This window comes from Myiozetetes cayanensis, unplaced genomic scaffold (genome assembly GCF_022539395.1).
Source record: "Myiozetetes cayanensis isolate MyiCay16 unplaced genomic scaffold, myiCay2020 scf3, whole genome shotgun sequence".
Lineage (NCBI taxonomy): Eukaryota > Metazoa > Chordata > Aves > Passeriformes > Tyrannidae > Myiozetetes > Myiozetetes cayanensis.
In genome coordinates, this window is record NW_026087521.1 from 35355479 (window position 1) to 35367998 (window position 12520).

General features: G+C 36.0%; 1 protein-coding gene across 2 annotated transcripts in view; it reads left to right on the forward strand.

Annotated features, from left to right (window-relative positions):
• The window catches only part of RAB3IP (RAB3A interacting protein), a 31693-nt gene that overhangs the window by 11897 nt on the left and 7276 nt on the right, over nt 1–12520 (forward strand). Inside the window, exons 4-7 of one of the 2 annotated variants that reach the window (XM_050324711.1) lie at nt 3935–4030; nt 6519–6596; nt 6982–7185; nt 11917–12045. In XM_050324711.1, coding sequence (XP_050180668.1) covers nt 3935–4030; nt 6519–6596; nt 6982–7185; nt 11917–12045 — 507 coding nt within the window. The remainder of the gene's footprint in view (nt 1–3934; nt 4031–6518; nt 6597–6981; nt 7186–11916; nt 12046–12520) is intronic. The other variant, XM_050324712.1, reaches the window with a different exon arrangement.

Here is a 12520-nt window from a genome sequence, read left to right on the forward strand (position 1 = left end):
GTGAATTTTTGTGTGATTTGGCCCAAAGTTATTACTGTCAATACATTGATGTCATCCATGACTGTAGAAAGAAACTTGGGTTCCTGTGTTGATATGTTTTCTCTTGGAGAGTTGAGATTATCAGCTGTCACTGGTGGTTAAGTGCTCTTTGATGAGGAAAGAGCACTCTACTCTACAGGAGGTGCTGGTTGCAAATGTATTTGGTTTTCACGTTTCCCATGGTCTTTAGAGTAAGACCTGTACACTTGTTTGGTAACAAGTAAAACAAGTTTGACTTTTTGTAATGGAAATGTGAATTACTGATATTTTCCTGATAGAGTTAAATTGAGGCTTTTTTCCACACTGATACAGTGATTCTAGTTCAAGAGGTGACAGTATAGAATGTGATATTGTCAATTTCAGTCAATAGATCAGTCAAGAGAACTTGATTCTGAGATCAGATTTTGCTTTCAAAGGCTGCCATTTCTGTATGCATTCTTCATCTCAGAAGCAAACTGAGTGTTACAATTTGATCTTATCTCTTCAGATCTTTGGTAAAACCTGACTTTTAAAAATTTTGCATGGATTAATCAATAAACAGATTCACAATAACTACCCAGGAATTCCATGTACTGTCCAGTACATTCAGCATTTTAAATTTTTTCCTTGTTATTTGCTTATAAATTAACAAACAATAAAAATGAGAATGCTCTAGAACTCCACTGAAGAGTAAGCTTTCAGTTTTTTCTAAAAATCCAATTGAAGTTGAGTTGTAAGGCCACAGGCTTGTGATTGTTAAAGATGTGTTGGTTCTCTGAAGATGTTTGAGCAGTTCCTGTCTGTCTGTGAGTGATGAAAGTTTTCAGTTTCCACACCGCTGATGCTGTTGAAGTGTATTGTAGGCATAGAAGTCTTCTCAGGCAAGTAGAAGACTACATGCGAGCAAAATAGAAGCATTTTACCCATGCCGTAAAATAATTCCATAGTTTGTGAAATGCTGCGAATTCTGGAAAGTTATACTGGACTTCCTGTCACATTTATACCCTTGTGAATGTGGTTGCAATGGACTGGTTTTTATGTAGCTCGTTTAACTTGTGTGCTGAGTGAAGATAAGTCCAATAGGAATCTATTCTACTTTTTTGACAACTTCAGAATTCAGCAGTACCCCACAGTTCAGAATTTAGGTGATATCTGTAGAAAATGTTCTTTCCTTGGTATTACACATCTGGTTCTGACTTGGTTAAATTGCTGACTTAGATGTAGGATGATCTTCTTTCTAGAATTTAAAGTGTGAATGGTTTTGAAGCAGTAATTTGCATTTCTTGTCTCACTGGTTCTTTTTAAAGACCTACCCTGTAGTCTGTTTGAAAAGATCAAAGTGAAATAAACAACAATATGACTCTGATACAGATTTTTTTTTCCTTGCAAGTTAAATTTTTTTATTGCCTACTTCAGTAAGAATATCTGTAGTGTGCTTTATAATAGTTCATCATGTTTTTTCAAAACAGTGTTGTGTGGAGGACTGCAGCATTAATGGTTAGTCTAGCACACAGAGTTGTCTTTTCTACTGCTTTTTTGGGTATGACTGGGAAGTCTCTGGAAATGACTTTGACACAGGCAAGAGTAAAGTTTCTAATAACTGCTAAACTTTTTGCTTAGCCCTACCTAAAAGACCTGAGCTTAAACTTGCTTGACAAAAATCATGTGTTATAATATGCTTCTCCTGAATCACGTCATGGGAACTTGCCCAGTGTGTGACAAATCCAACTAAGCAGCCATGTGTCGTAGAATGCCTGGTGTTGTCTCCTTTTTGTTTTTGTAAAGTAACTTTACTCATCTGCCTAAATTTTAATCTAATCCCTCCTAATCTTTCCGGTTACAGGCAAAACTGTAACTGTTTTATGTAAATAGTCTACTGGGAGTGATAGCCCAGAAGTGAACCTGGGCTAGTTTTACTTTCATTGTTACTTTGACAACTCTTGACCTGAATATTAATATAACCTCCTTTTAAGACGTATTGGTGTGTATGTAGAATCATCCTTACAAATCAGTGAAGTAAGCCAAAGGATATGTACTGATGTTTTCTCTGCATTTATAGGAAAAGTTGAAACTTGAGCTTTAAGCATCTTTCATCAAAATCTTTCATTTCCTGATTAAGAATCATACTTTATATGAGAAATGCTTTAAACCAACACAAAATTATTTAAATTTTGTTTCCTCCTTTCTTTTGTTTACATCTTCTTTTTTTCCATTTTTTTGATCTTTGTCTTTTTCTATTCATGCCTCCATCTGTAGCTATTTTTCTGCCTTTATTTTTTTTTTTCCCCAGAAAGAAAGGAACAGGTCACTGCACAGAACTGTAACTAGTGAGTAAGAGTTGAGTACTATTTGAGAAATACTTTATTTGGAAGAACCCCATCAATTAAGTGATACCTTTCAATATAGTTAAAAAGTTGCATATGGAAAGCAAAAAATCCAAATGACAAACAAACTAGACTAAAAATCAGTCAAAATGTCCAAAGTTAAAACCAAATAAAAGAAGGGTGAAATGATACATTTGATCTAGATGAGCCTAGAGGAGTCCTTAAGCACTTGTCAAATCTAGGAGCTGAAGTCAAACAGGACCCTTCACCTTACAGAAAGATCAGTTGCCCATTTCACTGCAGAAATTGAGAGCAAAACCTAGTATCAGCATGCTCCAAGGCTAGATACAGTTTGCCACAGTGTTGTGTGCAACGTTATTTCAGTCATGAAGACTTTGGGAGAAATACTAAGCACCTTCCCAAAACACAAGGGAAGCTGCCACTTGGGCCCTTTTTTTGTGACTCTCTAGTGACTGACCTCCCAGAGTTTTCTAAAGGCGGATTTTTTCTTGGATGTCTTGTGGAGGTTTTCGGAGCAAATCATTGCTAGATTGTGTTTGAAGTCTAACCTATCAGTGACAGGGTCTTGCATTTCAAAAGTGACAGCAGTGTAATAGCAATCTTTGGCAGGGGGAAGAGGAGGGATGTGGGAAGAGGATGGGAATGGGAAGGAAGTTAAGGCAAAAAAAAAGTTAGAAAGGTCAGAATTGGTGTGCTGCTTTCTTTCTTTTACTTTTTCTCTACGTCCTACCCTTTCTGCAAGAGATTTCAGGGTTTAATGGTTGGGGAAGGGGAGAAGAGCTTTTCTTTCAAATTTCTTGTTGACCTTTTTGTCCTTCTCTGCAAATTACCCCATTTTCTCCTCAGTACAGATAAGATTGGGCATGTGTAACCCTTATATTGCCAAATCTATGTTAAAATCTTACTGTAAAAGTGGTAATGGTCAGACCTCTGCTCAAATTTTAGTGGTGTAGCATTTTGAATTTCATTACATTACTTTAATTTTGTTTATATATCTGCATAAATAAGAGCAAGGATATAATTACAGTATGATTTTGGAATTGTATTCATTGTAAGGAGATATTAAGGAGACAGTATTTATAGTAAAATATATATTAAGATTTGTTTAGAATTGGGGATTGTCTTGAGACAGTGTTTTTGATTTTCTTTAATTACTATTTTTTTAAAAAATATTATTTTATTTTTAAGGAATGACTAGACAGAACTAGTGTTCTGTCTGTCCCAGTAATGAATTTGATCTATATTTTAAGTGAGTTTAGTCTTTCATACTTTCAGGAAAATTTTTTTTTTTACTTCAGAGTATTTTGGAAATGTTGATGTTTTGCTGAGGGATACTTACTTTAGATTGACCTGGTATATTTCTGTACAGGAAGAAATAGCTATATATTCATAGCATTAACTTAACTGTTTTTAGTGTTAAGATGAATATTTTGAAAGGCTTTGTTTAGCAAAGGTTTTATGCTCCTCTGATTATTTGTTTTTTCTTTTTGTCCGCCCTCTCTTTTGGAATTAGCTTTAAAAGGCCAAATTACTACTTTAAGTCAGAATAAATAACTTTCAATTTTCCATAGGAGCTGAAGTTAAAAGATGAAGAATGTGAAAGGCTTTCTAAAGTGCGAGATCAACTTGGACAGGAATTGGAAGAACTTACAGCTAGTCTGTTTGAGGTTTGTTGGAGTCTTCGATGTGATATACTTAAAGGAAGCTGAGCCAGATGTTTTATGTAGAACCAGTATACTGTATGCTGAATTTTTCTGCAATAAGCTTATAAAGGGATTTGTGTCTTGAAGACCTGGGTGTGGAAGTAGAGGCTTAAGAGCAAGCAGCAGACTTTTCACTTAGATGAGAGACATCTTATTGAGCTTGTCAATCCACCTAGACACAAGATGAGGAAAATAAGGAAGATATATCAGCTTATTTTTTGGCATAACTATTTTGAGACAACTTCTCTGTCTGACAACAAGGCTATCTAGATAAGAGCTAAATTTGGGGTTGCCATGGTGACTAAATAAAAAAATAACATAGTTCCAGATCAATGGAGGTAGCAAGTACATAACTTAATCATGTTTTCAGCTTCTGAATTTTGGGTCTGGCAGCATGCTACACCCACAGACTTGAAAAGAAACGTTAGCATTGAGTGATGAACCAGGGTGAAACCTGGTTACCAGGTGAGAAGCCTGACCTTTAAGTAGAACTCTTTCCTCTTTGAGGAAAAGGCAGTAGTGCCACCAAAGATTGTGAGATTGCATTATACAGCAAGAAAACCTAAATCCATCCTTGAAGAAGGACTCAGTTCTCATTTTATCTTAGGAATATATGTAGGAATGCCTCAGGCCTAAATTGTCAGAATAAATTTCATAATCTGTGAATGATTTTTATGTTTACTAAATCATAAGTATTGTCTTTCGGCATATGCATAAAGATACAACGTTAGATATGTTTTAGAAGCAGTGTTTAAATCTATGATGTTGCATTGGTGTAAGAGTGCTATTAAGAAGCTTGAAAATACTGACATACAAAAATCAAATTAGAAACTGCTCTATGGGCTTTGTTTCATCATTCTAGCAGGGCAAGTTTACTTCAAATATTAAGCAGTTCCTATGTGTAAAAAACCAAATAGTAGCCTGGAAGGGTACCTTTTAGCATAAATACCTGTGTATGTTGGGGGAGAGAATAATATTGGGCAGATATTTTAACTGTAGAGGAATAAAAATGAAATTATCAGTGAAATTTTATTTTTATGACATTTCATAACTTAGAACAATGTGTCAGTTTATTAAAACTATGTTTGAAATATAGTGTATTAGTAATAATAGTTTAAGTTTGCATTGTTCAGACTGTTACAGGCACGTTAATTGAGTTTTATTTTGTGATTTGATTTCACTAAGAGGCCCTAACAGGACACAGTGGTGAGGTTTATTGATTTTTTTTTTTTTTTTTTGCACTGGGATCTACAGCCCTTGAAATCATGTTTTATTCTGAATCCCACTTATTTCAACAACCATGTTAGTGGATACTCTAGAGCTTATATTAATTCATCCCAGTGGAGGATTGAGACTTGTTTTGCACAGCTGGATTCATATAATACATTATTATACTGTAATAGCACAGTAACATGCTTTGCTTTCAAAGGTGCATCACTGAGCAGAAACTGCATGGTCAATGTTAAATGTATTTGTACACATTGTATAAATGTGTATGTTCCCATTCCTGCATGTGTCTTGTTACTTAAGAAAATTTTACAAACCCATATTATACAGCTGTGTTGTATGCCAGTGGGAGCCAGATCTCTTGGTATGATGGTGTACAAACTTTTTTGTTATATTTATATAGCGTCCAGATGTGCTAGGCGCTTTACAGATATGAAAAGCATCCTATCCCAAGTACTTTAGTTGGTGGCTCTGATATTTCGTTTTTTGTTGCCTTCAGTAAGTATCACGTGAGAACAGTAATCTGGTCATAGGTGCAAATTGCTGGATCAGAGCCTAAGCAAATACATTATACAGACAAAAAGGTTAAAGGTATCAGGTAAAAGGATGTTCAAAATACTGTCCTTTTATGCTTTTTTCTTTATTGGCTTAGCCTTGTTTCTTTACTTGGATTGCTTTTTTAGTGCTTTTTCTGTTCTACTTGAGAAATGTTTATTAAATGGCAAACTGTTTTTATGCTGTTGCTTTGTCTGTTTTACTGATGACAAGAATTTAGACTTCATAGTTGTTTGACTGGTTCCTTCATCTAAAACTGGTTATTCTGGTTAGAAGTTAGAATTTCTTTTGAATGTGCTGCTGTGCCCATGTTGCTTTTGTTGCTGCTAGTTCAGTCTTTCCCTGGGGGTCAAGGAACTTGACTTGTCAGCCACTGAAGCGTGACTGGAACCTGGTGTTCATGACAGGTATTGTTCCTGCTGGGGAGGGGTGAGTGGAGTTGCTGAATTTCGGAATCCGGGCTCAGGACCAAGGGGAAGAAACTTGGTGGGCCAGTGATGAATCGAAATGATAGATTCGTAGGGTTTTTTTAAATGTAACTATTTCGTTTCAGACTATTGCACAACTTAATATTCACAAGTAGTCTCTGTGAAGCAAAAGTATGTCCTTAGCTGTTGGATTTTTCATAAATTTGTGTGAGGCATTTACACTAGATAAACATTTTTTATAGGAAGCACACAAAATGGTTAAAGAAGCAAATGTCAAACAAGCTGCAGCAGAAAAACAGTTAAAAGAAGCACAAGGAAAGGTGAGCTTTTTTCTAGCTTGCTTGCTTTGTCTTTTCACGTGGCTTTAAATCTAAAGTATGAATCATATAGATATAGATAGAACATTACCTGTATACATTATATTATAATATATACTAAGTGTTTTTATGTTGCTTGACATATTCTTGGCTAACACACAGGGACAGGGTGTTTTTAGCATCATGTCAGATAGCCAGCAAGGTGCATAGGAAGCGAATATTGCTACAATATGCAATTGCATAGGCATCTGTGTGCTAGTATTGTTAGAAGATGATGACTTGATTTGAACCAAGATAGCTGGAGATTTTGTTAATTGATTCAACATATTCTTAGCCTAATACATTTTCTTGTTTGTTAATGACTTCTTCTTCCCCCACCCCCCTGAAGATTGATGTCCTCCAGGCTGAAGTAGCAGCATTGAAAACACTAGTACTGTCTACTTCACCAACGTCTCCAACTAAGGAGTTTCAGTCTGGTGGAAAAATTCCTTTCAAGAAAGGCCATGCAAGAAACAAGAGTACAAGCAGTGCTATGGGTGGCAGTCATCAGGACCTTACCATGATGCAGCCAATTGTGAAAGACTGTAAAGAGGTAACAGTATAAGGATTGTTCTATATTTGCTGATACGCTGGCTTTAGTCTTTTGTTTTACTCACAATAAATTTAGTATATATTAAATCTTCATGTAATGCTGACTATCTTAGAGGTATTTTTCATTAGTGAAAGAACTTTACTTACATACCAATAAGGTGGTGGTTTTTCCAAGTCTTGTTTACCTTTAAATCATTAAGGGAAAATGAAATAAGATTTCAAATATTGGATTTAGTAATTTAAAGATGGTACTAAAAAAAACCCCAAACAGTAAACTAAAGCAATAAAACTGAATGATAAGTCCTGGTGACTTTTTACAAAGTCCTTTGCTGAAAGTTCATAAACTTCCATAAATGTTGTGTAAACTATCATAGACAAGAAGAAGAGTAATTTTATATATAAATAATGGTTGAAAGAGGCCAGGGAAAAGATATAATCAATGACTTATTAGAGAGCAGGAGAATTACCACTGGAATCACAGGGGCCTGTGTGATTTTTTAATTTTTTTTTTTTTTTTAAAGAATGTACTCGTGTATCTGAAAATGGGGAAATAATGAGGCGAGAGGTTCCTACCTGAGTCCTTGGAATGGTAGTAACAAAAAATGATCAAAGAGTTGAGAGGGAGCTTATTTCACAGCAGATGAAATTCTAAATGAGTTTGACAATTAAGGCAAGTAGGGAAAAATGCAACTAGCAAGGTTGCAGATGAGAACTTGGAAAGAGCTACATGATGCTGGAAAAAAGAAAGGTAGCATCCTTGTTCATCATTGTCTGCAAACACCATCTCAGTGCTCAGTGGTGGTCAAAGACCAGCAGAGACTTAGGAGTTTTTAGGAAAGAAATAAATAGCAAAAGAAAAAGCATTATACTGCTGTATAAACATATAGTAAATGTGTGTTTCTATGCATGCAGCTATATAATCTTCATCACATAATGACAGTATGAGGAAGTGTGACATAAATGGTCAAACCTATGTAGGGATTTCTGTGTAGAGAGAGATACTTGAGGTAGAAGAAAAATCTCTGCAATCTCAGGTGACATGGGGAAGGGGAGGGTGAATGACGAACAATTATTAATGAATTCTTGTAATAAGAAAACTGGAAGCTAAAAGAAAAATAATTTCCAATCAGTACATAATGAAACTTTACTCATTGTCACAAGGTAGCAAGATTAAAAATATAAATGTATTCAAAATATAGTCATGCAAAGTGACAAAAGAAAAGCCTCTCAAGGTATATAGAAGACAGATATGACATTTGGCTTAGGAAACTTCTTTAACTACAAGATTGCTAGAAGTTTTGAGGCTGTAAAATGAATACATGTCACTGTCTTTCTGCTCATATGTCTCTTCAGCCAGCTCTGTGGCTGCTGGCCATTGTCAGAGGGGAAACAGGCCAACTGGATATCTAATGTGGTTCAAAGTGGCCATTTTTATACTTTATTTTGCCAGTCATCAGTAACTAGATTTGTCCTAGACACCTTTTTGCAATAAACCTAGAAAATAAAGGCATCTTTCAGTTTTGGTTTCATACTCAAAAATAAAAAAAGAAGTTAGAAGATTTACAACCTGCCTACCCACTTTCAGTGGTATCCAGTATATTTTCCTTACTAAAACAGAATCCTTGTTGCCCTTCAGAAAAGGGGAGAACTGGGATGGAATCCCAATACTTTGTGAACGTCACATTGCAGTCATGACTCAATGAATTTTTTAAGTGTTAGGTAAGAGCGAGAGAGGGGAGAAATCTGTTTTTCCTCAATTTCTTGTGGAGAGAAAGTGGTGAATGTGAAGGATGTGCTGCAGAAGAACCAGTCTGCCTGACATTTTTCTTTAGGTCAGTCTCCTTTTTGTTGACTGCTTAAGGAGACGCTTTGAGGCTGCTCAAGGCTGCTCAAACCCATGACTGTTCTTCCTGTGACAGCAAAGGGAATCATTAAGAAACATATGGATTTTCCACCCACTGGGACTAGAGTCTTCCTATTTCTCTTCTGAGCAGGAGTATTTAGTGGAATGTAGCATAGGGTGAAGAAAGCAAGACTGCCTTTGGCATGGTGGCTAGGACATCATTTTAAGCAGGAGAGACATGCCTTCCCAACTGCTTTTGTTATCCAGTGCTTTGTGGTTGCACTTCTGGGAGCTGGGTCTGAAACCCCAGTTCTCTCCCCTTCTTACTAAATATTCTTGCCACTGAGTTAAATTACCCTTTGCATGTCATTCTTCTAATGTTTAGTGACTCGACTTCAAAAGGGAGTCTGAGAGTTCCCTTGCTTGGGGCTATGCAGTGGCCTTTTGGTGTGGGGAATATAGCTTTGGACCCTTAAGGAGAGTCTGTCACCTAGAGATGTTGGATGGAGCTGGGTGTAAATACATGTAAACTCTCAGGTTTCTCTGTGGAATGTAGACAGAGTTAGGAGTGGTTGGCTGTCCTCCTTAAGTTGCGGTGGAACTAGAAAGGTGCCAGCATCCCAGAGAAATATATCCTAGCATGTGGTAGTAACCTCCTAGGATAAATAGACATTTCTAATGATTTTACATATTAAAAAGACTGAGATAAGCTGAATAGCTGCCTGAATCTTAAGCAGACAGGTAGCATCCATTCACTGTAAATGCTGATGAATGCATCGGTGTTGTTCAGAGAACTAAAATGTTTCAATGATGTTGTATTTTACTGTAAATGAAAACATTAAAAATTTAACTAGAATTATTATTGCATTTGGCTGTATATTTAATTTGCAGTAATCAAAACTGTGACCTAATGAAAATATAAGTTAAGGCAGGGAGGAGATACATTTGTATCACATTGTAGAATGGAAAGGAAGAGCACCAAGCTACTTTCACTGAACAGTTTTTTCAAGGCAGCTTCTTTATAACTGGCGGTTTGGGTAAAATTGAGTTAAATCTAGAAAATAACCAAGATAACAAGAGATGCATCTCGATTTTTAGAATCCTATAGTACAAATCAAAAAGAAATGCTTTTCTGCTGGTATCTCTTGATTATATTAATTTTAAAGCCAGACCTGAGATAGGTTTTAAGGTAGGGAGCAAGTTACACCTATTGAGGGAGCAAGTTGAACCTATTGAATTTCACTTGTACAATGAAGTTGGTGGCTTACCAACCAGAACATTTATGGACTAGCTTAATTAAGATGGTTGTTCCTGATTGTACATGAGTATAAAAGCAAGTGGCTCTAATGGAAAACAAATTTTCTAGTCTAATTTTTCTAGGTTGCTCTTCAAGGAAAAGAAAAGTAATAAAGTGAAACCAAAAAACTGACAAAAGAACTCCCCCAAATGTGTATGTAGAAGAATGGCAAAGTGCTGGGGACTCAGAGGAGGGGTAGTGCATGGGGAAAATAAAAAAGACTGAATGAGGCTGATTCAAAGCAGCACACTGATTAAAAATCAATTTTTAGCATACATCGTATCTTTCCCTCTTTCGTTATCTTACCTATCTTATTTGTTTTGAATAATGCAAAACTTTAAATTCACATCCTGGCTTGCCTTTTGCCTGCAGTGTGCATCATTCTCATAGTTTTAGGAGTATAGGTCTTCTGCAGTACAAGAAAAGGATTTAATCAGTGGGAGGAGAAAAGATGCTGAAGCAGAATGTCAAAACCAGTCTGAGGATGGCGTTGCATCTGGGGAGCAGGATGGTGTTTCATATCCCATTAGGGACTGGCAGTAGTCTTTTATGTTGGATTTGTAGCATGTGTCACAAACACCCTATTCTGCTTGGTTCCTGTCCTGGAGCCCATGACATTTTTCTCAAGTAACCCTAAACCAGATGATGTGTTTTGGGAACACCTCAGTGCGCTCTAGCTGTTAGTGGGTAGCCAGCCCATGGGACAGGCTGTCCCATACTGTGAATGTAGATTTTTAATAGCAGTCTAGTACAGATCTCTGGAACACCAGACTGGACAGCCGCCTTCCTACTGCTAAGTGATCTCAGTGTGGAGATGACAAAACAAGATGTTTTCAAAGCAGATAAACAGAGCAGGGTTACTCCTAGCATGATTAAATGGGTTGTTTTAGCATTTCTTCTTGGACTAGAGGAGCTGTAGGGAAGCAGGCTCATAAATCATTCCCAGTGAATATCCTTGCCTTTCTGTTGGGTGGTAAAGGAGAGAGTTTGGGCATAAAGATGAAAAATGAAGAATAACAGCTTACTTTCAATTGATTTGTACATTGACTTCCTGTTTTCTTCTGTTGGTATATTTAGTGTGTTTAGTCTATTTTCTTTCAGTGTTTGGAAAGCAGCATGTTATAGTCAGATGGAGGGTGAACATGTAAGATGTCTAGGATTGAAGTTGTTTTCTTTCAATTTCTTTGCTTTTCTGTAACTCACAGAAATGTAGGTGTACTAAAATACTGTAATGAAGATGCATCAAGAAGGAAACTATTTTTTTACTTTTTTTTTAAAAAACATTTAAGTTTTTCAGAGCTACCCTGAAAGCTTACGAAATGGGGGAGAAGTAATTAGCTTGTCCCTGGTGTGGTGGTGACCAGTAAATCAATTATATCTGTGTCTTGAAAATTATATATTTAATTTGCTTATATTTACAGTCTCAAGAGAGTGGATTTAAGAAGGTGTTCATAGCTAGACCATGATAGCATTCTTTCACAGTGCAATGGAAAACATTTTATTACTCATTATTTGCCTGTGGATATTTGCAAATGATATACAATGGTGTGATAATTGCAGTACTAAAATATGCGAATCTTTGTGTGTTCTAGGCTGACCTATCCTTGTACAATGAATTTAGATCTTGGAAGGATGAACCTACTATGGACAGAACGTGTCCTTTCTTGGACAAAATTTATCGTGAAGATATTTTTCCATGTTTAACCTTCTCAAAAAGCGAGGTAATGGAAATGTTCTAAATGTGGTCACTGACACTTCCCTTGAAATATATTACAAGAACCCAATAGACTATTGAATTGTTTTTAATATGAAGTGTAACCATTTTTGTTTCATTAGCATGTGACAGTTTACAGTGAAGTGCTGTTTTAAAAAATACTTGGAGTACAATGAAAAAATACCTTTATTATTGAGTAGGAAGTAACCTTAGTACAAAATTATTTCATTAATAACATAAATTGCACCTTTTTTAAAATCAGGTCATGGCTATTACTTGAAACAGTGGCCTTGGGCAAATGTTTAGTCCAATCAAGCAAGATGATCCCATTTCTAGTGTCTTGTGATTGTGTGTTTCTAAAGAATTAACGTAAAAAAATCTGAACAAGGTTGCACTTTGTTTTAACTAGACTAGTGTTTGAAAGTTGCAACTGACTTTTCTATATATTATGTTGGCTTTTCTGTATATTGCTCAGTCTTACT